At 39.2% G+C, this 25,605-nt stretch overlaps 1 protein-coding gene across 1 annotated transcript in view; it reads right to left on the minus strand.

Moving 5' to 3' along the window:
- The window catches only part of MEOX2 (mesenchyme homeobox 2), a 52,154-nt gene extending 37,961 nt beyond the window's left edge, over positions 1-14,193 (minus strand). The window contains exon 1 of the mRNA XM_066565359.1: positions 13,435-14,193. Within this exon, the coding sequence (XP_066421456.1) occupies positions 13,435-13,945 (511 nt within the window). The 5' untranslated portion in view covers positions 13,946-14,193. The remainder of the gene's footprint in view (positions 1-13,434) is intronic.
- Between the last annotated feature and the right edge of the window lie 11,412 nt (positions 14,194-25,605).

Below are 25,605 nucleotides of genomic sequence, written 5' to 3' on the forward strand. Positions count from 1 at the left end.
GCTTGGAAGTGAGGTGAGGTGAGGGGTGATGAGAGTCAGTATGATTATGACCCAAATACTTTTCAGCTATGGCAGTTTTGCCGCATTTCCTGAAGAGGAGCAGCCTCTTGATCCTTTTTAATATCCTTATTAGTCTCTAGTTCAAGAAGTGTGTGTGAGGATGTATTTAACTCTCATTGAAGTCAATGGCTCTTAAACATATGCTCAATTTTTTTCACAAATCAGGACTTTAATCTGTTCCTTATGCACATTTAGGATTACAGAGAGGTCTTCTGTTTTTGAAGTTGCTGGAAACATCAGCTTGCTGATGAGAGGTGGGGGAAGGGAGAAGGACTCCATCACTGTCAGAAGTCTATAACTTTTCTATTTTTTTTCCTAAATTTTGACCAGAAGATCATTTGTCTTTTTTTTTTTTAAGTCTTCTCAAATAGTTAGATTCTTATGTGTACTCCAGAAATGTGAGTTACTGACAAAATACACTTATAGGTTTGTTAGCATGTCCTCCTTTCCTCCTCTAAAAAGTTGATAGAGCTTTTACCAAAATCCCAAAGAGATATACTCCTAGCAAGGGAAGAGAAGAGTTGAGACAAAAGCTGTAAAACTGTCTCCGTCCTACTTGGCAAATGCACCTCAATTCTCGCAACTACTGGTTTTGTCTACTTCAGTCCTGGAATAAAACCCTTTTCACTGAGCCTGAATGTTGTGCCAAACTGTATGGTGACTTTTTGATATGGAAAAAAGCCCACTGGAGACTAGCCCTACAGCAGCCAATCCTGTGAGCTGATCCTCATCTGAATTTATGTCTCTAGAGTTTAGATTTGATATTCTGTAATTTTACCACGGGTTCTATTTGCTGATATTACGCTGAAAACTCTAGACACTGAAAATAACTGAAAAATTACCAAACCCAAACATTCAAAAGGTATCATCAGCACTTTTCTTTTCTCTCCCTTCCTGAAGCTTCCTCCTCCTTCCCAAACTGGTTTTAAAACATGTTTAGAAATAAAATAACACAGTATAACCAACTGCTGAACCAGTCAAATCACATGGACTATCCACGTCCCTATCTACTTTTATTTTAGATTATATATATATATATATATATATATATGCATACACACACACACCCCAGATATATGTTCATGTCTATTATATCAGTGAAATGGAATCACAAAAATATTTTACTGTTTTCAAAATTCTTCTTACATAAAACTGGAGTAAAAGAACAATTTGCCAATGCTATTTAAAGATTTTACAGGCCCCTTCAAAATGAGACTTTACTGTCTTTGAACCACATTCCTTCTGCCACAAGTAATTACTTAAATTCTTAAAGTTAAAAGAGTGCATTTTAAGAAAGTTAATTTTTTTTTTCACACATTTGGCTTAGTTTCAAGTATTTTGTTTTTACACACAGCTCTGCTCAACACTGGGTACATCACTGTTATTTGATACTAAATGTCAGTATTGTCAGGTGTCTGGGTCATGCTTGATTTTTGCTATAGCTGTTTACAGAATCTTCTCTGTGGTGCACAACTCCTTTTGGAGTAAAAACCTCTAGAGAAGAGAGGGCATATGAAGGATTTTTTTTGGTTTTTTGGTTTTTTGGTTTTTTGGGGTTTTTTTTGTGTTCACTTCCTGTCTTGCACACTTTTCTTACAGACTATAAGTCCACAGAAGACCTGTGACGGACCTACAGTTACCAAAAAGAAGTTCATGGTAAAAGAGATGATAGCTTGGTGACAATGGGTAATGACAGAATATTGGTTTTAGATGTTTCTTGCATGTATTTGAGCCATACTGAAGACAGAGAAAAGTGTGAATGGAAAAAGGAAGAACACAGTTAAGACAGCATGGAGAAAATGTTGAGGTAGGTAAGAAACAGGATCTGAAATATTGACTGAGTCACTGGGCAACACCTTGCAGTGAAATTAGCTTAACTCTGAGAATTTAAGGTAGAACCAGAAGAATTATTCTAGGAAGGAAATTTCAAAAGGATGTGATTGAAATGTATGATCATTTCATCAGCTTTGGTTTTGGCAGGCTTAAAATAAGAGCCAGGAGAGGACTAGGGCAGAAAAAACAGGATTTAATTTCTGCTAAGTGGTGTAAAAGTCATTTGCAGAACAATCTGAAAACATGTTGGAAAGAGAGAAGACAAAAAAAAAAACCAACTTGCAAAGTCTCACAGCAAAATAAGTTCTAAATCATAGCTCTCAACCTGGTCAGAAATAGCAGTAGCCCGTGGCCTTGCACTGGGGAAACCAAGACAAAGGGTTCTCTATGCCTGTAAAAGATGCTTTGCGCTCACCCTTGGTCTCTTTTGTGAGCATTTTTTTCCTACATCTGTGCATTCTTGCCCTGGAAGGAAAGGAAATGCTGTCTGTTTTTGTAAAGAAACCAAACTTTACCACATAAAGTTCGGCTTTATGGAGAGCAGAGATATATGAGCCATTCAATGGCATGGCAGGGAAGGCGCAAAGGCTGACTAGTGAGACCTCCTTTTTTGTGCTTGTTGTCCAAGAGGATACACATATTCCCTAGACTTGTTTCTGTTCCAAAACTCACAGGAATACTCTTCCAGAGGTATTTAGGGAATATGTACTCCCCTCCAAATATCTTCTGAACTAGAAAGGCTCCATGTAGGTTTGTATCAACACCTCGATAGGAGCAATACTTCTTGCATTTCCACCTCATTGTAGATTTCAGATCTGCTTTTTGTAGTAAGACTCTGCTGTTAGGTTAACAAAGTCATTTTAATTAACAGGCCAGCAATAAGATGCAGCCAAACTCCACTACATGAGTAACACCAAGCTTTCCAGTTCTCTACATAAGAAACCCAACCAAATGTTTCCCAGTTTACATGGATGCATCTTCCAGTTTGTGTTGAACTAAGACGATCAATTAGCTGTGGAAACATGCTTGAAATACACAAGATAAGCTGAGCCTCCATAAATAATATTTTCAGGGTATCTACCCACACGTGGTGGAACTACAAACATTTCTTAGCTGCACAGCATAGAGCTGAAGGAATCAACAAGAGGGTAGTAACTGACATGCTTCTGCTTAACTTTGTCAACATTATACTGTTAATTCCAGAAAAATAATACAGTAACCTAAGCTGTGTCAGAATTAGAGTAACAGACGGGCAAAGCTGTGACTACTGCAGGAGGAAAGGAAGTGGCTTTCCCAAGAACTTTGAAGGACCGGGTCATGCTCTAAGTTATATTTTACCAAACATACTTTAAAATGGCTGGACAATTTTAGCCACTGTAGTTGAAACACACAATCTATATCCAAAAAAAAAGGGTTTGTTTGGGTATCATGTCTGGCAAAGCATTCCCAATATGTTTGCAAATACAAAAATCTGAAACTGCTGATATTTCTCATGCCAGCAGACTGCACACCCAATTGACGCCTTCTGTCTTTGTCTACATTTCAGTTTGGAACCAGTGAAATAAATTAGGTTTATAGGGTTTGGATACTGTTAGATTTCTGTACATACCCTCATATTAAAGTAATAAAGATGTTTGCCTCATAAAGTTGTAGCAATGTATTGAAGTGTAAAAGCAAAGGAGTCAGAATGAGTGAAGTAAAAATTAAAATGCAAAACTAAGCCAAACTACAAGAAAGTTCAGCAGAATATTTCTTTATAATATGGAGCAATCAAAATTGTTTGTACTCCTCTCCAGCTTTATCTTCTGTGCATGTTCACATCATTCTTTTAAATTTAGAATTTAAGACATTGCATTTGCCAATATATTTTAATACCAATATATTATTTCATAAAAACAAATAATACAGACAGAATTGTCACTCCCTTTATTGATGCAATAAGCTATTAAAAAAACATGTAAATTAAAGTGTTAATAATACAAAAAAAGAGATAATTCTGCAGATTCAAGATGCACCATGAACAACTGCTAATGAAGCCTTCTATTTTTATCTGACTCATAACTGTTTCATCTTGTATTGCCTAATGGAACTAACATTACATTGCCCTATTTAGCAGGTCACTGCAGTTCTTAAGTTATTGTAGGTTACATCTAATGGAAATCTGATTAAGGTAGAGGGTCATATTTTTTGTTTTGAAATTAAGAGAGTGCTCATTTTGCATGGATGAATGGAAATTGAAAGGCTATAAAGTCACACAGTCCTTCAGAAATAGACTTGTGTAAAAAAAGAAATAGGCAGAGAGAGAGGGAGGGAGAGAGGGAGAGGGAGCCAGGAGTGAGACCATTAGTGTGTATTGTTCTAATGTCCTCAGGAACGCAAAGACTTAAGACACAGCTGCAGCTTGAGGTCATTGTGGTACTCCCAAAATAAGAATATAGAAATGGGGCGGGGGAAAAGAGCTTAATATTAATATGTTAATTCTGAGTCAATCAAACCAAACTGCAAAGAACTTGTAACGTTCTCAGCTCTTCCTAAACCCTACATAAGGCGGGTATGAATTGCAGACTTTTACTAGGTTTTAATGTCTAGTTCTGAAAATATAACTTTGAAAGGCGTGAATGTGCTTAAGCCCCAATTATATTGCTGCTTTCTTCTGGCAGAAAATACTATTTGGCATTCTAAGCACAGTTTTACAAGAAATCTTTGAGTGGTCAACATCGCCGTAGCTGCCCAGGCTTCTATTCACACCATTTTTAGCAATTCAGTGTACCAAAGCCTTGCAAAATATGTTGTCGTTTAGTTTAGCAACACATCTGACTTAAATTCTTTTTTCTTCTGTAAACCAAACTGATATTTTCACAAATTTGGGAGACATCTAGTCACTGTTCCTACCATTCTTTCTACAGTAATAAGCACATTTTAATGAGTAGTTTTTACTTGTCCACATATTCTATGGAGCCTACACGTTCTGGTATTCTCCACCAGATGAAAGAAAATGAAAGGCTTGAAAAGCTATTGAGACCAATGTGCCTGAGGAGCCTCACCCACTGTGTCAAAACACCCCCTGCCAAACAGGCCCCCATGCACACTCAGGATATATTGCATGCATCTAGAATATGCCATTTTTTGCTTGGCAGGTAGAAAACCCCACAGTTCATTCAACTCTCTTCAGAGCTATATTGTCAGCTCACATATGTCCAACAGATTTTTTTAGCATCTATTTTTAGGAGGACCAAAGTGGGAAACAGTTTTTTCCGCTTGGTAAATTTAAGTGACTAATGCCCTCAATTCACCAAAATGTGTAAACATACACTTAACTTCAGCAGTGTTCATATCAAAGTACTACTTCATGACTACTTCAGCTGTGAAATCCTGGCTCCACTCAATAGCTAGTTTTGACTTCAGCTTCCTGAGGTTTCATTCATCTCTCAACATACAAAATTAAATGCATACTACAATCCTCGTAAGATCACAGTCTAAGAATTAAAACTCAAAATAGTGGCAGAGGATACTGAAGTGCATCTAACAGTTTATGTAAGGCACCATTTGTCCAGACTTACTTGCAAAAAATAAGAAATAGCTATTAGAGATCTGAGAGAATGCAGAAGGAAGAAGGACTTTTAAAAGATTGCAGTAATCTGTTTCAGTTTTAGTTTTTCATATCCTATTTGCTATAAAATAATGTTCAATCAACTAGTTTTTCTTTAGTCCGAGAAGCAGCAAAGGAGAGGAAAGCAGAAGAAGAGAAGGAAAGAAAAAGGAGAGGAGAGGAGAGGAGAGGAGAGGAGAGGAGAGGAGAGGAGAGGAGAGGAGAGGAGAGGAGAGGAGAGGAGAGGAGAGGAGAGGAGAGGAGAGGAGAGGAGAGGAGAGGAGAGGAGAGGAGAGGAGAGGAGAGGAGAGGAGAGGAGAGGAGAGGAGAGGAGAGGAGAGGAGAGGAGAGGAGAGGAGAGGAGAGGAGAGGAGAGGAGAGGGTGAAAAAGCAAGAGAAAGAGCACAAAAGAGAGAGAAAGAGAAAGAGAGAGAGAAAGAAAAAGAGAGAGAGAAAGAAAAGAAAAATCCACTGGATTTTTATAATCCACTGGATTTTATTTGTTTAGTAAAACTATTCTATCATAAATTAAAGATTTGACTCTGCTTTGAGAATTGCTTCCTTGGTTTCATCAATTATTTTGTTTCATTTATTAAAGAAAAATGAAAGAAAATAGAATTGAGTACAATATGACTTTCTTTCACATGACCATTAACTTCTCATAGATGTTTTCTTGTGAGGTTTGTTCAGCACAGGTAATTTTCAATACAAAGTTCAGAGTACTTTTTTCCATTGCATTGAGTAAGAAGCTCAATGCAATGGAAAAAAGTAGTCTGCAATTTCAGAATGCACGGCATTCAGTGATTATATCCATCATTAAACAATAAAATATTCAGTAGCAAATTTCCAAATATTATTATAGATTTCACTTTTGGCATATAATCATATGTCTATTTATTAATATGTGCAAATTCCAATCAAGTGACCTATCCCCAAAACTATTTGTAAAAACTTACAATTGCATATAGAAAATCAATCTACATTCTGAATTGGGGGTGCCTTAGTATCTTCTGTAGGTCCAAGATCTTGAAAAAAATATATCCTTTCTAATCTGCAGTTAGCATTACATCTTTAATATTACTGATGTTAGCAAGTAGAACTTTGACAACCTAAGTAGTCTATTTATAGTGTTTAATAGAAGACTTCAGAAGAAAACTTTCATGCATTACAGTGCACTGTCTACTACTATATCCCTTTTTTTTAATGTGGGTTTTTTTCACTTTGCATCATTCATTGAATGTTAGGATGCAGTGATGCAAGTCTGCACTAGTGAAATGACAGATGAATGTATAAAATTTGCAGAGTAAAACAAATAACATCATTGTGATTTATACTATTGTCTATTAAATATTATTTTTAATGGATAGGGTGTAGGTAAACTTATCAAAGGACATAGATTTTGTAATATGTATTAATAAATAACAAGGAAAACACATGCTAGAAAGCCAAGACCAATGGCAGCAGTGGTTTTTAAAACAAGCATTCCACCGCCGTATTTGCCGTTGGAAGAATTCAAGACAGCGTGTAACAAAAAAACTTAATCACTACAATGGCTAACTGTTCTATCTCCTCCTCCAAAGCTAAGCTACGTTTAGAGTAAGAACTCACAACTTAAAATCTGGTGGTCCTAACAAAAATCAGTAGAAATTTTGTCATCCGCATCTTCCTGGTGGAATTTCCCCTAGGATGTCTGTTCATAAACCATTTATTTCAGTAACTTTCTTTTTACTGATTCAAATACTTAAAATCTAGAACTAGACTGCATGTACCCAGCACAATTACATCAGGCTATTTTTGAATTCAAGTTTTCATTAAGCACAATAGAAAAGCATCTACGTGCTCATGGAAGACCCCAGACACTCACCGCAGAAGTCAAATGACTTCTGGCCGTGCGTGCAGTCACACAGCTCATGCTGGTAAAGGTGATGCAATTGCCCTGCTGAGTAGCAGGAGGAAGGCTTTTTCTGCAGGGTGGCTGTGCACCATCTTGCTCGTACTCTGCAAATAGCAGTACTGGAGAAATTGTGATGCAGATCTGTAAGTCTTTAAAGCCTACTAAAAATAAAAAGCATGTACGCACACACACGCACACAAAGCTTTTAGTTTCATAAAAGTTTACAGTACTTTCCAAATGGAAGGAAAGCACTGGTATGGCCATTATATAAGTTGGGCAAACAATCATAAAAGGACAGGGCACAGGCTTGAGACAGATCATAGGACTGGGTTCAGTGCCCAGCTGTGCACTGATGTAATGAAGTAGCCTCCAGCACTGTTTATCAAAATTCTCTAACACCACACTATTTCAGTTAGAAACCTTATTAGCGACATATGCAAGTATTTATATTTAAAAAATATGACTTTCCTTTCGCATCCTTTCAAGTTGCATTCTTAAGTATATTAGAACAAGGACACAGGGTAGCATTGCAAAAGTGAGGGTTGAATTCTACCCCACCATAACTACATTTTACTGATGGGTTTAAACTTTTCTCAGTCTAGCAGATGAAACCAGATTTATTTTGCTTCCTTTCTGGAGACTTACAAAACGGCTTGGTTGAGTACATTTTGCTACTGAGAGAAACATGCTACAGCAACTCTTCATACTGCCAAGTAACAGTGTCTTTGAAAGCAATAATCCAGTGAGCAATATTAAGGCATCAGCAGGCAGAAGCAAAGATAATGTTACCTGCCCTTGAATTTCAAGACACAGAGCTCAATCCTACTCTTGAGGAATTGAGATAGATCATATGAAGTCATTGCATCACTAAAGAACGAGTATTTCTACACGGCAAACAATATGCGGATTAACAGGCTCAATTAAAAAACATTTATTAAACATTGGCAAGTCTAAAAATGGCAAAAACACAAAAAAAACCCCACTCAATCTGATTACTTACATTAGAAAATACTACAGAAGTCACTCTAGATATGTTAGGACAAATTTTATCCTAGGATGTTAAAACCAATGTAGTTAAAATTCAATGTGTATATAAAATGCTCGATTGGCAATTTTCAAACAATCAGGCGATCATAACATTTTATCAATAAATATCTACAAGAATTAAAAAACATTTTTCTTTAATGCCCATGTAAAAGAATTAAGCTCTGATTGCTTAAAAAACCTTGAGCACTTCAGTGGTTTCACTGGAGTCAATGGACCTTCTCACAAAAACATTTGTCATCCCGTGAAGGTCTGGATCAGCCTTCCAGTGTTTTTAAAAGGGTGGGTTGACGAGGAGGGGGAGAAGGAGAAGTGTAAATCCTCCTGAATCATTTATACAAACAGATAGAAATGCATAACTAGGAGCCACACATAGTTCTTTTTTTTTTTTCTTTTTGTCCACACAAAGTTCTTCTTTGGCTAGGGGCAAAGAATTTTGAAAATGCATCAGCAAAAGAGTCTTTCAAAATTTTAGTCTTACAAAAGTTCCTGATTATATTTCCTGAGAATGAAAGTGAATTTCTTGCAAGTTTTCATCTATTAAAACAATTCAGAGAATAGCTCACTAGTAAGCCCATCATTTGATAAGTGATCAGTCTTGAAGGTTTTCTCCTAAAAGTGTGTGTGTTATTTGCTGGATTTTGAAATTGTTTCATTTATAAAATCTACATAGTTTTTGTGGTTGTTGTTGTTGTTGTTTTCTTATGGGTAAGTGATGCTTTTATACAAGATACCAAACAAATTAACTCTTTCCAGAAAAACTATGCTTTATTATGTATTTTTTCTTGTTTCCCTTTAAAATCACACTGAAAATCAGAGACATATTGATGAATCAGTTACACAGTGCTTTTTGACTACAAGCGTGCAGCTCATTTTTCTTACTGACATGTTTCAGAAACCAATCAAAAGTCCTCAAAACTCATGATTTCACAGTATTTATAATCATTTATCAAAATGACCTGCTTTTTAGAGACCATTTCAAACAAGTACATATGATTTATGATATTTAGATGTGTTTAAAATAAATTTCCTGGAGATACAACTTTTTGCTGCTTGCAACTTGAGAATAGGTAGGTTATAAAATATTAAAACTCAGGCGGAAAAAGTATTGTTTTTATTCATGTGATTTGTCAATGAACAAAACCCACCAGAACACACTTGGCCAAACTGTCGAAACAGTGGATTCCTGAAATGCTTTTCTAAATGCTACTATTGTAAATACATTCAAAAATATGAATAATTTTTATTACCTGCTAGCCTTTTCCTGGAAACCTGTGCCACACAGAAAGCATTTTCCCATGGCGAAATTTTGTTTCCTTTTTTTTTTTTTAAAGCTTTTCATGCCTGAGGGCTAGTGTTTAATTACATTAGACTTTAACAGGAATGCAATTTCCTTATATATTTATCTCTTGCAATTTAATATTTGAATAGCTATATTGCTTAGAAGAACTTCTTCAACTGTACTCAGCCTCCCCCTGGTCTTTTCAGCATAGTACAGATATTTTTTTTCACCATAGCATTTTAGACTTCCTTAAGGTTACCAGATCCACTCTTTTTTCATATTTCTCAGTAAATCTAGATAGCACTTCCTATATAGGCATTAATATGCTTTTTTCTCGACTGAAGTCTTAAGAAAACTTGGACCTAAGTAATGTAACTTAGGAAATCACAGAAGTAACTTTGCATCTTATGTGTTCTGCATCATCTGAGAATCAAAACCTACTTTATAATAAACAGAAATAAAATGGCCCTGAAACTCACAGGCAAGTAAAGAGAAGGGAAGGCATTAGAAAAATCCAAAATATTCCATATAGAACAACTCATACCACAAAGCAACAAAGCACTCCAAGAATATGTTTTCTATACACTCAGCATGGTTTTCATCCGCACCTCATTAGCACACAGATAATTCTGACCATTAGGGCACTTTAAAATAAGCTATTTCATTTGCAACCAACCCTCAGATTTAGTATTGTCTCTCTACTTGTACGGCCTTGACATCGAAGAGCTGAGTTACAAAGGTGAAGATGCACATGCCATTATTCACTGCAAAATGTTAACATATAAAGATTTGTATGTACCACTCCTCAACTCACAGGCAGCTTTACCGACCCACTCCTGGGCCTAGGCAGGTTGAAAGGAATATTCTGCAGATTATGAGAGAGCAACTACAAAACCTGGAGACACTGACAGCTGCAGCAAGCAGGGGTTGATGACTACAAAAGCAATATTTCCCAGTCCTTTGCAACGAGAAAAGCTGAAAATATCACCCTGTTCTGAAGCAGTCTTTTCAATATCTTCAAAGGGAACTTCCCAAAATGCTTAAAATCTGGGTTAGGGCTAAAGTTATATAAACTAAGTCCGTTTATATAACTATGTTTCTATGTCCTCCCATTCCCTTGCAATATGTGAATTTTGGGTAAAAAACACACAGCCCATCCTACTAAATTCTGCTTGCCCTCTGGATTTTTGTTTATAATTTTAAAACTTTGCACTCCCATCATCATAAAAATAAGTAAAATGGGGTGCCCCTTCTGGTAAATTTTCAGACTAGCTATACGGATAAGAAACAGTTACTCGTTTGGAAGGTAAATGATACAAGGAATGATCATGTTTTACATTCTTTAAACTATCTACAAACTCAGCTTTGTGATCTTAAACACACAGAAACAAAAGCTAAGTAGTGGAAGAAAGGGGTAGCCTAAGGTTAATTCAGCTCTGAAATGTGGAACAGATTCAGTGCTCAAGAAAACGCTGAGCATTCTGTGGTTTTAAGTGATATGCTTAAGAAGAGGAAATATATGTGTAAATAAGCAAGAGCATTAATAGTTGTCTCAGAATGCTGGCACTGAAACTTAAAGCAGACTCTTTCTCTCTTCACCTCTTAGTTATTTACTATTAGGATTTTTTACAAATGTCTATTGAAGTAGTTCCAAGTCTGATGAAGGCATGGAAGAAATTCTTTCAAGCACAGTCATTTGTTTAAAAAAAAAGATTAATGAGAAATAAAGGCGACGATGTTTAATCAAATGAGGGGCAATTATGGTTGACAAATATAGAAACACAGCAAATTAAAATAATTCTTGCTGCCATATAGGAGAATAGCATTAAATATCTAGCACCAAAGTTCAGGACTAATAAAGGGGTGGGGTTAAATATTCAGTCCAACACTCAGGCTTTTCCTGAAGAAAAACCAAACATATAGCAGCTATGCAGTTGTTGTCAAAAGACATCTATTTTCAGTTTGAGAGATTCACAATTGTGTGAACGGTTGTATTTTTTTTCTTAGCGGAAGGGAGGAGGAAATAGTTACCTGCCTTGATCTTCAGAAAGTCTTAGAAAGTGAGGATCGAAGTGCATTGCAAGATAAACATAACCATGGCTAAAGGCTCAAACTCTTGTCCACTAATCCAGTGGAAGACTCCAGTCACTTCAGGGTAAGGTTTAGGACATTCCTTACTGGGGTTTTTTTGGTTTGCATTGTAGAATGAAATAAACAGAAAGTGATTCAGATACTTCCCTGACAGTGAAAGGGACCAATTTCCTTTTTTTCTTTAGCTCTAAATAGACCGACAAATACAATAAATCCTTACACCAGCAGGCATCCAGTTATTTTCTCAGTTGTAACAGGGACTATCCATACACCTCAAAAAATCAAATAATTCTTTTTCTCATTGAAAGTAAAGAAGACAAAACAAAAGATTTTACCAGCAGTGTTTGAGCTAAATACAGCTTTAAACACAAGAAGAGTTTTCAGCAACTATATCAGCTATGTAAGACGCAATTCAGATAAATACGTTCTGAGTTACTGTAACTGTAAATATTTGCTAATATAATGGACAATGAAGGAAGTGATGCTATTCTTGAGGATTATTTTTTAAAATCCTTTGTGTTGCTTGCTCTCTACCAAGTTTACAGCATTTTGAGTGAAAGAGGTTATGGTTTCAGTTGTGAACTTCATACATATCTGGAAAAGCCTTTCACTTTCTCTTCTGTGGATAACAAATAATTTGCTACGCCAGCTCTCAAGTTTTTAATCTGTTGAGCCCTCTCTCTTTCAAGTGCCTCCTGCCTGTCTCTCTATATTTTTGGCGACCCCCCGGTTCATGTGTGCCCTAAAACAGAAGTCCCATCGGTTGTGTTGCCTTCGCCGAGTGGCTTTTGTCAGAGCAGGACTTTGACAGGCTTTGCTATTTTAGAAAGCAGAGATAATGTCAAGGTTTTTTGCCCATTCATTGATGCCAAATCATTGCTCTGGAATGACTGTGGGTCTACTACATGTTTTTATGCTCGCCTTTTAAGTAAGAATTACTGTGATTTTAAAAGGCAGACTGCCCCTTCCTTTCCTCTTTCCCCGCCACCAGAAAACTGAAGTGAAGCAGTTTTCTGAAACTCTCATTCACCCGTTTGCTTCACAGAGTCCAAATTTTGCCCCTTCACGCTGAGGATTTGATGCAGGCTCACTCAGATCCTACAGGGTAGCAAGGCATCAGCTCCTCTCCCGAATCCCTGCTTCCAAGGCAGAGCTTCCAAGCGTTGTGCAATCGCCTCGGAGCCGCAGTCAGCTCCACGGCGAAGGGGCGGAGGGGAAGGAGCGCGCTGGATTCTGAATTTTGAAGCAGAGGTGTCGTATCGGGCAGGGGGGAGGGGGCCGCGGGACCAGATGCTGAAAACCGCACCAAAACTACAAACGTTTCTCTCCTTGGCTGTAGGAAACTCTCCCCCACTGCCACCTTGATTTCATACTCTATCACGTGCTGATTTTTTTCTTTCTATTTCTCCCCCCGTAGCCTTAATAAAGCTTGCGTTAGTGATGGAGATCCCGAGAGCGCGTTGGTGGGAAGGAACAACCCGGCAGCCTGGTGTCAGCCGGCGGCGAGAGCACAGCTGCGGCCGTGGCCGTGCCAGCCGAGCTAAACCAGCCCAGCCGAGCGGCGGCAGGTCCGACCCCGGCGCTTCCCCGAGCCCCGCCGCCCGGGGATCCCGCCCCGCTGGGGAACGCGCGAGCCTTTACCTGAGCTGTCGCTTTTCCTTTTGCCAGACCTCTTCTCTGTTTCCACCGGGGACAGAGCCTGCCTGCCATAGTCCCCTGGCGCGCACGCTGCCCCCGTGGGAGTGTTGGTGCCCAGGCTGGAAGAGTTCGAGCACAGGACAGGGGGGCTGCTGCCCAGCTCCGGGGGTCCTCCTGAGTCAGGCTGAAGGCAGAGGCTGTGCCTGGCCGCGGCGGGAGGAGACGACATCTGAGGAATGTGCCAGTTCGTCTGCAAAGCTTGGTGCTGCTGTTGCTGGTGGTGGTGATGGTGGTGATGGTGATGGTGATGGTGCCCCCTATGATGTTGGCTGGCAAACATGCCCTCCTCATTGGGGTATCCCGCTATTATGCAAGAGGAAGAAGAAGAAGACAGATCAGGGTAGGACATGTGGTCAGATCTTCCATGCAGGGCAAGAGAAGACTGGGAGAAAGGGTGCAAGCTCTGCGCAGTGGCATGGGGGCTGCGCAGGCAGCCAAAGAGTGTGTGATCCATGGCATGCAAGTCTCAGGTTCCAGGCAGGAGAGTTTAGGAAAGATCCAACTTCACCACCCTTTGTCAACTTTCACTGTAAACAGATCGGGGCTGGGATTTTTTTTTCCAAAACGGCACCGACAGACTCTGCAGCAGGCAGCTGAGCTCAGATAATCCAGGTCTTTAGCCCTAGTGGCCAGTCTCCGCTGCATAAACACTCGGACCTAGATGAGCCGTTCTCAGAGCTGCTCAGATGTCAAGAAGTGGGAGAGGTTGAAGCCAATAGAAGGTGGTCCCAGAGAACTGCTTGAAGGGGGAAACAGCTTCGAGAGGTTATAAATACAGTAGTGTGTAATGTGAGCTGGGGGCTGGCTCAGCAGCACAGCACTGACCACATGCAAACTCCCTCCAAAACGCCAGCGCCGTCCCCGCGCCGAGCCGCTCCGTCAGCGGGCGGCAGCGCCGCGCACCCGCGCCCCGGGCGCCCGCGGCCCACGCCGGGGGGGGGGGGGGGGGGGGGCGGCTCCGCGGGGGCGCAGCCGCTCGTCCCGGCCCCCGGGGCTCGGGGCCGCGCCCCCCGCCGCGGCTGCCCCGAGCCCCCCGCCCCGGGCGGCCCCCGCAGGGCCATCACCGCCCCGTCGGGGCTGAGGGACCGCCCGGGGTCCTGCCGCCCCTCGGGGGCGGCGGGCGGGGCAGCGCAGCAAAGACGCGAGGCGACGTGCGGGGGTGACTCTGGGGCGGGGGGCGCGGGGGGCACCGCCGCCCCGTTTCCCCGGGGGCCAAAGCGCTCTCGCCAGAGCCTCACCTGCAAGCCCAGGTGCGAGGGCGGCGGGGTGCGGAGCCGCACGGGCCGGGGCCGGGGCCGGGGCCGCGCTGCCCCGCTCCGAGGGTCCCGGTGCGGGTCATGCACCCGCTCCGCCCGCGCCCACCGCCCCGGCACTCGCCATGGGCCGCGGCGCTGCCCCGGCTGCCCTCACACTGTGCCCCAGCATCGGCGGCCGGTTCTGCAATGAACCCAGCGGCCCGCACCGTGCCAGCAACGCTGGCTGCAGAGAGAAAGTTTCCCCTCTTGCCCTCTGCCCCTTCAGAACAAGAAGTCGCATCATGTTTATTTGCTTTATCTTCATTTGCTTCGTTGCAAATGTCTTTAGTGGATTGGGGTACAACCTGGAAAGTCTGGGCCTGTCCTTTTTTTCTGTTGTTTTTATTTTTAAAAATTATTTTTGACATCCGTGTGGTGGAATTACAGTAGCCACCAAGGCGGCTCTTAACTGGTTTAAATCAGGATAACGCATTTAGTGATCAATGACCAAAGAGGTGCCCACTGCGCAGAGGTTTTATTCTTCAGCTCTTCCTACTCGATGTACCTTGCTCCTCCTCCCCCCCAAAACAAAACTAAAAAAAAAAAAAAAAGAAAACTATTTCTCTCAAGTCTAAATTCTTGGGTCCATGTGCTAAAGATAAAATGAATTTCAATTGCTAGTGGAAAAAATCAGCAATTGTATGACTTTTGCAAGAGCTAGTTTCTTAAACGGAAATTGAGTCCTATTTTGTGGGAAATTAGTTTTGCAGACTTTCTTTAAAAAAAATCTAAAACTTTTGTTCAGCAGCTGCTCCGCTTTTCACTGCAGTTTCAGACTGAGCTGGAACCTGCAGCAGTCTTTCGACGGTAAGATTTCCCCCCTTTTCTGACATCTAACTCTTTTTAACAACTGTCTTTAGATTTAACTGTAGCAACGCGGTCTTTACAAAGAGAGCGGCGTCCAAAGCAGAAGTTGCTGCCTCTGTGCACCGTTCAAAACTTGATATTTCTTCAGAATAAAGGAAATATACAGTTACAACACTGATGAAATATTTTGTGCTTTTCATTGTGTTTATCGTTTCAATATGTGTTCTAATATTAGAAGAGAGGGATACAAAGAAATCTCGATGGCTGAACCCCTCTTGAGTTTGGGCTGTTTACGCCGGGCTGCCAGCGCAGGGGTGCTGCTGTCCCTCACAGACAGGCGCTGCCATGGAGCAATAAGTGCGAGACAGCGGCAGGCGCGGAGCGTCGCGCCCGCAGCGGCCCCGGCGGCGGCGGCCCGAGGGCAGCGGGGGCGGCCCCAGGTGCGAGCGGGGAGCGGCCCCTGAGCTCCGCTCCTCTCCGCACCGCATCTCACCGCACCGCTCCGCATCTCACCGCATCTCACTGCACCGCACCGCACCGCACCGCTCCGCATCTCACTGCACCGCACCGCCCCGCACCGCTCCGCTGCCCTCCGCCGCTCTCCAACCTGCTGCTGCCCGCCCCGGCCACGGGGGCCAGCCGCCGTCGGGGGGGCCGGGGCCGGAGGGGCAGCAATGCCAACATCATCCCTCCTTCCAGGGCCGCCGTGGCTGCAGCCCTCACACCGCCACAGCTGGGAAGAGGTCAGGGAAGTCCCGAAGCCAAAGGCGGTGTAAAAATGCCTTTTCTTAATTCTAGGGGATGGCCATGCAGGATTTCTCGCGCATAACAAGAAAAAAAAAAGTTAAAAAAGTGAAGCACAATGAAGAAAGTGAGAGGGTGCAAGGAAGAGAGAGAGAAAGGAGAGAAAGATAAGGTTTCCAAGAGAAATAAGAGACAAGCCAAATAGGACATTTTAGGGAGAGGTAGGAGAGGTTCCTAAAGAGAAGAAGAAGAAGAAGAAGAATGCAATAGCAAAGGTATAATGGCACAGCTCTGTGTTTTCAATAGTTTTATACCCAAATCTGACTATTCAGGAATGTGCTTCCCTGGGTTCTGAGTTCCCAAATAAGTTCACAAGTCCTACACCAAGTGTTCTTATTACTTCTTTAAAAATCAGTTTGAAGCACGCATGAACTGGAAGTGCTGTTCACTGCAGATGCTTTCCTTTTAAACTATGTAAAGAGAATGCAAATATAGGCAACTAATGTTAAGGAAAATAAACAGCTTCAAACACTTTCTGAAATAGTTCAGAAAGATTTTGTGCAGTTACCAAATACCTATGGCTATACGATAGCATCCTTTGTAAAAAAAATTTAACTTTTTAGTTAAAACTTCAGCGCAAAGCTTCTCAGTAATAGCAGAATAATTACTGGAAAAAATTTTAAGCAGTTGCTGCCTCTCAATATTAATGATTGAATTCTTGTTCGCATTGTACCTTTTCAGAATGTGTGTTTAACCTACATGTGGTACAAAAGCATAACTTAAATCAATGCCAGCAAGTTTGCCCAAAGCTTATAAACATCAAGTGAAAAAAATAGAATGTTTTAAATATGTGAAAACAGTAAACTGTTTAACTCATAAAAACATCTGGAGCCAACACAGTTTGGAACATCCTTTATATTTTCATGTATGGGCTACTATTTGCATTCACTTTGTGTTTCTTGGTTTTGCTGGTGGGTCGTTTTTTGGGTTTTTAGCTTACCATTTATGGGGAAGGAGATCGTGTAAAATTGACCTGGACGAACCAGTGTACAATTCCTCCTCTTCAGGACTTTTGTAGTCTTTCTGATTTTTTACGTTGGAGACTGAAAGAACCACCTTCCTGAATATTTATCAGAATGTAAGTAGGATTATTGTCAGTTATTTCTAGTATGTGGTTTGCATATTTGCAATATGCGTATTACAGTAAAATCAGATAGATAAGTCATACTTGGGGACCACCATTTGAGTGATATAAATTGTCATAACTTTGCTGAAGTCAGCAAAAGGATGGCAATTTACACCATTTAAGAATATTTTCCTTACTGTCAAAGGGAAAGCTTACAAATATGAATTAAGTTTCTTTTTGCCAAAGTTTTTATTGTACCCAAGAGCCTACCAAACAAGAGGACAAAGTTTTATTCTACTGTAATTATGATCAGTTCGTATTTTTCCATGGCAATTTGGTCAATGCAGGCATCATTTAACCTTAGAGTCAATCCAGATTCACAACACATGTATATTTATTTTCAGCCTTTTCTTTTTTCCCAAATTTTTGCCAGTTTAACTCCCTCTGAAGCAATATAATTCCTTTCTCTTGGTACCTGTGCTGCAATATAAACCCACAGATATAAGCAGTAATAAAGTCTGGGGATTATGCATCATTTCAGAGATGCTTGAATGCCTTAACTGAAAATCCTAGCAAAGAAAATGAATAATTGTTCACTGACTAGTCAGAAATACTGAATCCCTGATTAGTTAAAATTGACAATAATCACATTTATTATTCTAAACCTATGGTGTACCAGTATCTTTACAATACTTTGTCATAAAACCATTTTTTTTTTTTCTGAGAAATTGCACTACCACAATGTGTACCTCATAATTTTAACATTGCATTTCTGTGGTGTACTTCCATTTCACTCTCTATAGCACTTACATGTGCCATGGTTTAACACTTATCAGACACAATTTTTGCTTTAAAGACAACTAGAGATCTGTAAAAACTTTTAAGCCTGAATTCATATTTTCAGCTACTTCTCCCACATACATATGGCTTCTGTTCTTATTTTCATGATCTCCAAGCATTACAAATTTTAAAGTTATGCCAGCAATTTAGTATACTACAGAAAAGTTGTGCTGAACCATGAGGCCCTCACTGAAAATGATTTACAAGTTTGCATTACATCATTAAAAGTTATTCGAATTGCCAGCCCAATGTACCCAGTAAAATATCTTATGCTTCCTACTTAATTTAAATAAACTGATGAAATATTAAAATTCTGAATGCACTTGAGGTTTCACACCTGAACTATGATGTTTCTGGAATGCTTTTAGAATTTGGGAAACTCTGCATTTCACATGCTATGGGAAACTTGCATTTCACATTAGATACCCAAAAATCCCAGAAGTCATATTCAAAACTTTGGGGTGTGTTTGTTTTAAATAAATAATTTATTTGAAAATTCCCTCTTGCACAATACTATTTATTTCCCAATCTGCATGTTGCTTTGCAATTTAACATTTTTTTATTCTTTCTAGTATTATCTCCACTTAAGAATACTTGGACTAGAAAACAGCAATGACTAGCTTTGTAGGGCACTTTAATAATACATATATTTCATTTGTATTTAGAAATGTACTCAATATGCATATGCAGGCAAGTCAATAATGCCTGCAAAATATGTTTTCCATCTTGACAATTACACGCTACACACAGTCCATTTTCCTCATAAAAATGCTAATCACAGAGGGGAAAAAAAGGCATGTATTTTACACTTTAATCATTTTATTGTTTGATACAATTCACATTGTGGATTTTGATCTGTATATGTATTTAAAAGACATTTCACTGGAGTTCCCATTGAAAATACAGACACTGTTGTGCATGGAAAAAAGGTGAAGGGCATTTTTATCATTCTGTATTTTTAACAATGCTTGCTTCTAACGGTGCTGCAAAATTAATATTGTGCTGATTATACTTCAAGACTGAGTCACCCAGCATGAAAAATAGAGATGATTGAAAACTTTGTGCATCAGAAGATTTAAGCTATGACTTACATCCATTAACCGGGTAAATAAAGACTAAATAGAGACAAAATCATACCACTTATCTGAAATATTTATTGTCTCCTGGCTGACATTTCCAAGCCCTTGCAGGACCAGCAGCAGAGGGCATATTTCATAATTCTTCTTCCATCATTGGGAGAGTGATAAGTCACTAATTTTTGTCATCTCTTTTACCCATTAATGAGTATAATACTACTACAGCGTGTGTTTGTAGTAGTTCCTGATTTTCTGTGCTCTGGAGGGAGAAAAAGACACATGGGCGTGTATCTATGCAGCAAGAATAAATAATTACAAAATATCTAGGTTTTAATAGCTGCTGGGATTATGTTATTTACTTTGCAGGTGTGTTTGCTATGATTTATAGTGTGATGAGCTCTAGACCTGGAGCAGAAACCCCTAACTAGCTAGTATTCGGAACAGAAAGATATTCACTGCCCCGCAGAGCTCAGGGTCTATTCATTCTGCCAGTTTCACATGGGAGTAATCCTGTGTTTTTGCAGAGTCCTATTTGTCTTCATGGTGATTTTCTTGACTGGAAACATTTTCAGGATTGCAACATTAATTAATAATAGGTGTAGGAAACGAAGACCTAAAAAATTGCTAATGTATAGGAGCATCATGCACCCCAAAATCTACCATCAGATAATGCTAAAAACAGATACTTGATAGGAGAAATTAGTTACAAAATAATATTTGTTTGGAATTATTATTTTAGACTAAACTCGGGGTGTTTTTAAGATGCAGATATTTTGTCTTGTGAAAGAATAAGAAGAATTAAAAAAAATACCAAGCTAGACTTCTCTAAAAAACATATGCCAAGAAGTGCTTAACTTGCAGATAAAGTCTCAAAGATTCAGGAAACTATTGTAAGGCATCAGTGACACTAAAAAAACATTGGTAAGTTCTTAAATGTCACGAAGAAGTGTCCAAATGTCATACCTTGAGAATGACACCTTCCAAGGCTGTGTTTGCATAAACTAATTTTTAATTTTATTTCCCCAAAACAGAACGCAGCTCTACTGATGAGCTGTGGATATATGATACTACTTGTTGAAATAAACCCTTCCAAGATATTTGTGCTTGTCATGCTTTATTAAGCATCCCGCTTGCATGTCCTTTGATACAATGTGATAGATCTTAGGTTGGGTTCAATAAAGTATTCCAGAAAGAGACTTAGGCCCTTTCACACCAACTGAGTTTACATATTGTACTCTGGTGCATCAAATCACTTTAAGTAGCCACCTTCCTCTCTTCTTTGATGGATTTTCATGCATTTTATTTGAATTAGATGCCATAATAAACGCGTGAAGTCCATTTATTTGTATCCTATTTTTTCAAATGAAAAATGTCTCGCACTGTGGGCTCAGTGAAGGTCAGCTAAAAAGAGGTGTATTATTTGGCACACTTTTCAGCTGACTGAGACACATGCAATGTACAGTACGTGGGGACAGTCTGAATTTGTGTAATTCCCTCATAGGTAATTTGTTCATGAACTTTAAGCATTTATACATTTGAGCTGTAGAACGTATCACTTAGGGACTTAGATTTTATTTAATAACCCAAGTATATTTCAATACAAGATGGTAAACTAAAAATATTTTCCGTTTCACTGTTTCAAAAAAAGCCATGTGCAAAAGTACACAACAAAACGAAATTAACTCATAACATATGCAACTCTTACTTGTGCAAGAGCGGTATATGCCCCTAAATCCAGACTGCAGCATCTGGAGGCATAGCATGTCTCTAATGGAAGAGAAAGTCACGAGACATGTCAGCTTCTTGGCTGTGTTACTCTAAAAGTCGTGCCTTTTCCTTCTCGGTACCCAATGCAACTCCAATTAAAACTAATAAAACAGACACTGTTGAGGTAAACTGCCTTTGAAGCATTTTGCCTCTTTTGTCTCACTAATTGTAGGCAATAGCTTTAAACTGAGATAGATATTTATTATATAAAAGAAAAAAACCTCTTACATAAACCTCTTTCACTTGAAACAATGAAGTTTGAATCAAAACTAATATCCCACAGTATGAATCATGTATTCTTAGTGCATCCAAATCTACACATTCCCATTTGTAGAAACAAGTTTTGCTGTTACTAAGATGACTTGAAGTGCCTCTTTATTATTACTGCATTTTTACCCCTAGTAGTATTAGAGATAATGTATTCCTCATATACTTTTACTGTTGTGATCAGCTTGGTAGAGACTCTGAAACATTTTAAAGAAACAACTCACCCTTAAACTGTTTTACAGCAAGAACTGTCTTCTTCATAGTTGACTTTGAGGAAGTGCTGAGTCTTTTCTTTTCCCCAGTGACCTCACAGGATCAATGTCTTTGTTAGACTGTAATAGTAATTTTAAAAAGTGCAGGGAAACTTAGATACTATTCTTTGTAATTACAAAAAAAAAAAAAAATCATTTAAACAACCAACACTGCTGAAAATTGTATTTTGAAACAAGCCTGGTGGAGAAAATATTTCACAAACCAATTTTCAAATTTTATTGCACTAAAACTGTTAAATGTTCTGTTACAGAAGTTGAGTTGTCTAATTTTAAATGTTCTTCCCTTAGTTTTTTTATCACCTGGTCTCCTCTGATATATTCATAGCAAGCAAGGGGGAAGGTATGTCTGTCTATTGTAGTTACTCTTATTTGAAGAAAATACAAGTAGAAACTGCAAAACCGTTGTTACAAAGCTACTAAATTTGAAAATCCCATCATGAACAGCATGCTGAATGTATAAATACACATATGTGAATGCTGAAAGAGGGTGTTCAGCTGTGCAAAAGTGCAAGATTACTGCCAGGCTCAAACCCTTACTGTACGATTAAAACAAATCAGGTTAGTGCCTACTGTCTTTTAATAACAGGGAGAATTCTTCGATGCATTATATTAAAATAGAAGCTTCACATAAAATCAAATGAAGGAGCAGAAAAAACTCTTCGCACAGATTACCAGAGAAAGTTCTGATTGTGCTTCCTAGCAGAGAAAAATGTTTGGGAATGTATCTAATCTAACACACCCTATAAAACTGTACAGTAGTCCCTGCTACAACAGTGAGCTACATGGAAGACAGAGTCACATCCCAGAGCAAAATTCCAAGATTCCTGTAATCCAAAACTGCCTGTTTAATTTCTAAATTGTGAAGTTATGTATCCATTTCGGTAAGCTGGTAGATAGACTTCTCCTATACATGTACACTAATTTCATTACGTATGACCCCCTGCAGCTGTGGTAATGAGTCTTTTTTAAAAACATACCTTGACTTGATGATGAGCATATTTGGATCTAAAAATAAGTCATATATATAACTTCTAATATGGAAGGCATGGCATGTATCCAGAGGTCCTGGCAATAAGTTTATACTGTACAATTTGTAGTCAATCAGACTTTCCAAAATGAAGTTCCAAAAATATGAACATACATTGCTCATTTGTTTTCTTTTCTGTTTTTGTGTTTTTTGTTGTTTTTTTTTTTAAGTTTCCTTTATTGGTATCATAATAGTATGACCCAAATATAAGGGAAAAAACCCCATATCGTATTAAACACAGGAATACGCTTTCACAGTCATTTATTGTGCATAGCTAGTAAACATTTCCTGGCAAACAATTTAGAGAGTCCATAAATTCCACCCTAACGCTACTTCCGTAGCTAGATGCAGTGCACCGTACACGAGGGTATTAGCTCAGTCTCTCTCATCCGGAATGGGTGGATTGGAATTGAAAAATCCCCACCCCCCCATTATAGCACCATATGTCTCGAAAGTCTATCCTCTCTCAGGGCAAACGGCTCCTCTCAGATCCGCCTGATGGATCACGACTGAAATGCTGCTGTCCCTCGCTATTTAATCTGACAGCATTTCTGAAGTAGCTATCGGGAGAGCACAACGAGCCAAGCATCCCTTTGGCATTAGTGGCAGCTCCCCACGCAGAGAAAATCAAGGATATGGAATAGCAGAGGGAAAATCTACCACACCATGCCAATTTGTATGGAAAATTTGATCCTCAAGCTAGAGGCAGTGAAAAGAAGAAAGCCTCTCATTTCAGCAAATTGAGCAGTGCTTATGGCTCCCGGGTTCCTTATGTAACTAGTTAACCAGTGTTAGTAGACCAGCTTTGCAGCATCTTCAGAGGAACTGAGTCTATAAGAATTTCAAACAATTTTCTCTAGATGTCTTATTGAGGTGTTTATAGATTGAGGGATTACTAGGGGAACAGTTTGTCCATAAAGATTTTTGGTGGATTTGATTTCTGCTCAATATTTTTCGTATCTCTTTCTGTGTGCATGTCAATTTATAACGAGAAAAAAATACCTTCAAATAACACTCAAATGTTTGAAAGTATTTGTGTGAGGTGATCATGTTAAGATGTTCATATCTTTATTTGAGAAGACTAAGCAGATGTATTTCCACCACTTTGTGTACTTTTTACAGGTATATCATTCATGTTACAGGTATTATTTCCAGATTATTTTGGATTGAAAACAAAGACTTAGCTAAAATCTGGACTCTTTCCAAGTTTCCAAAATCATCTCAAAAGCTCAAAGGAATGCAAACTCTCTGGTGAAGTCCTGCTTTGTGATCTTTAATATTACAGTATACAGCGTTAAAATCTCTTCCCTATACACCTTGAATTAGAACCTGAGGAAGGATAGTATGGTAACCAAGGGCAGAAGGGTTTAATTTCACTGGGCATGCAAGCTTTTTTGATTTTTAGCTCCCTGGTTTTAAAATCCTCTTTCATTGATTCCAATTGAATGGAACCACTATTAAACAAATAGTCCTCTTCTTGGTTAACAGCTTCATTATATATCTTTGATAGTCCATGTGAACCCCTTGGGGTACTATTATATGAAAAACCAAAAATTTTGGAATAAAAAGTATGACGGGTTTTGGCAGCTTTTGAAATTAATTAAAATTACCAGGACTTCAAGGCTCAAGAATTTTAGACTTTTTCATGTGTTCTTTACCCAGTGCTCAACAGTAGACATTGCACAATCATCCCTCATTTTCTGGCTACTCATCTTTACAGCCTCCCTGTACTTCCTCCTTTTAGCTCTAAGGCACCGAGTTCAGCCACGAGTCCTTCAGGGGTACTCTGAAGAGAGGTAGTTTGTGGTCTGCAATTTGCTCAACTTATTGTCTGATGATAAAGCCTCTAATTCTTTTCCTGAACCAGGACCTCTGCCAGCTTCCTTTCATTGTGCATATGGGCAAACAGAGCTAGAAGAAAGATAACACTGAGCTTGTTCAGCAGAACTCCAGCAATAATTTTCTCTTTTATGTTTTCAGTGAATCTGATTGCTGGCAAAAGCTGCCACAAAAAGACAAGTCTGATCAGAAAGAGCATGAGCAGAGAAAGTCCAGTTTCCCAGATATGTATCCTCAAGGACTATTCTTTACTGGTGGTAGGGTGTATTAGCCCCCAGGCCTCCGCCAAATCAGCCTGAACGTACCCTAATAATCCTTTGGTATGAGTTCTTCGTACAATATGTTATTGGTACAATATGTTATTTTTTCATATTTAACATTACACTTATGCATGGTTGCATGGATTTTTCCTTGACTCTCCTCATGGTAAAGAATACCAATAACAAATTAAATTAATGTGTTTTATGTACATTAAATAGTAGGAAATAAATCTGTGTAGAAAATGTAGCTAGTTCCTGTGTTTGCAGAGACTCTCTGGATTTATTGCATTGAAGCCAAATCTATTGTTAATCCATTTAATATTGATTTTATTCTCCAAATATGTTTGGTGTTTCCTTTCCGAACTGACATATTGTGACTGAAAAAGTCAGTATTGTACATTAATAAGGTACTGGCAAAAAAATTGTAGATAACAGGTAATATATTGTTTTCTTGCTGATAAAATATGTAAAACCTCACCAAATAAGTTTAGATGGTGACTGGTTGAATTAGCAGTAACATTTTAATAGGATTTCTGTAGAGATCTTTGCCCTTTTGTGTCAGGTTCTGTGCACTGAACGGGAGAGCTTTCCATCTAAATAAGTAAGATAAAGGGCCAAAGAAATTAAATAAGATAATTACAAGGCAGCTATACTTAAAATTAGAAATGTCTACTGTAGACATTTACTTCAGGTCTGTTACAAATAGCATGCTTGTGACACAAATAGAAATGCAGTATTTATTTTTTTAAATTTTTCTGCGGAATCACGTAAAAAGAATTAGGAGATGATTCCCT

The sequence above is a fragment of the Molothrus aeneus genome, chromosome 1 (genome assembly GCF_037042795.1).
Source record: "Molothrus aeneus isolate 106 chromosome 1, BPBGC_Maene_1.0, whole genome shotgun sequence".
Classification (NCBI taxonomy): Eukaryota; Metazoa; Chordata; class Aves; order Passeriformes; family Icteridae; genus Molothrus; species Molothrus aeneus.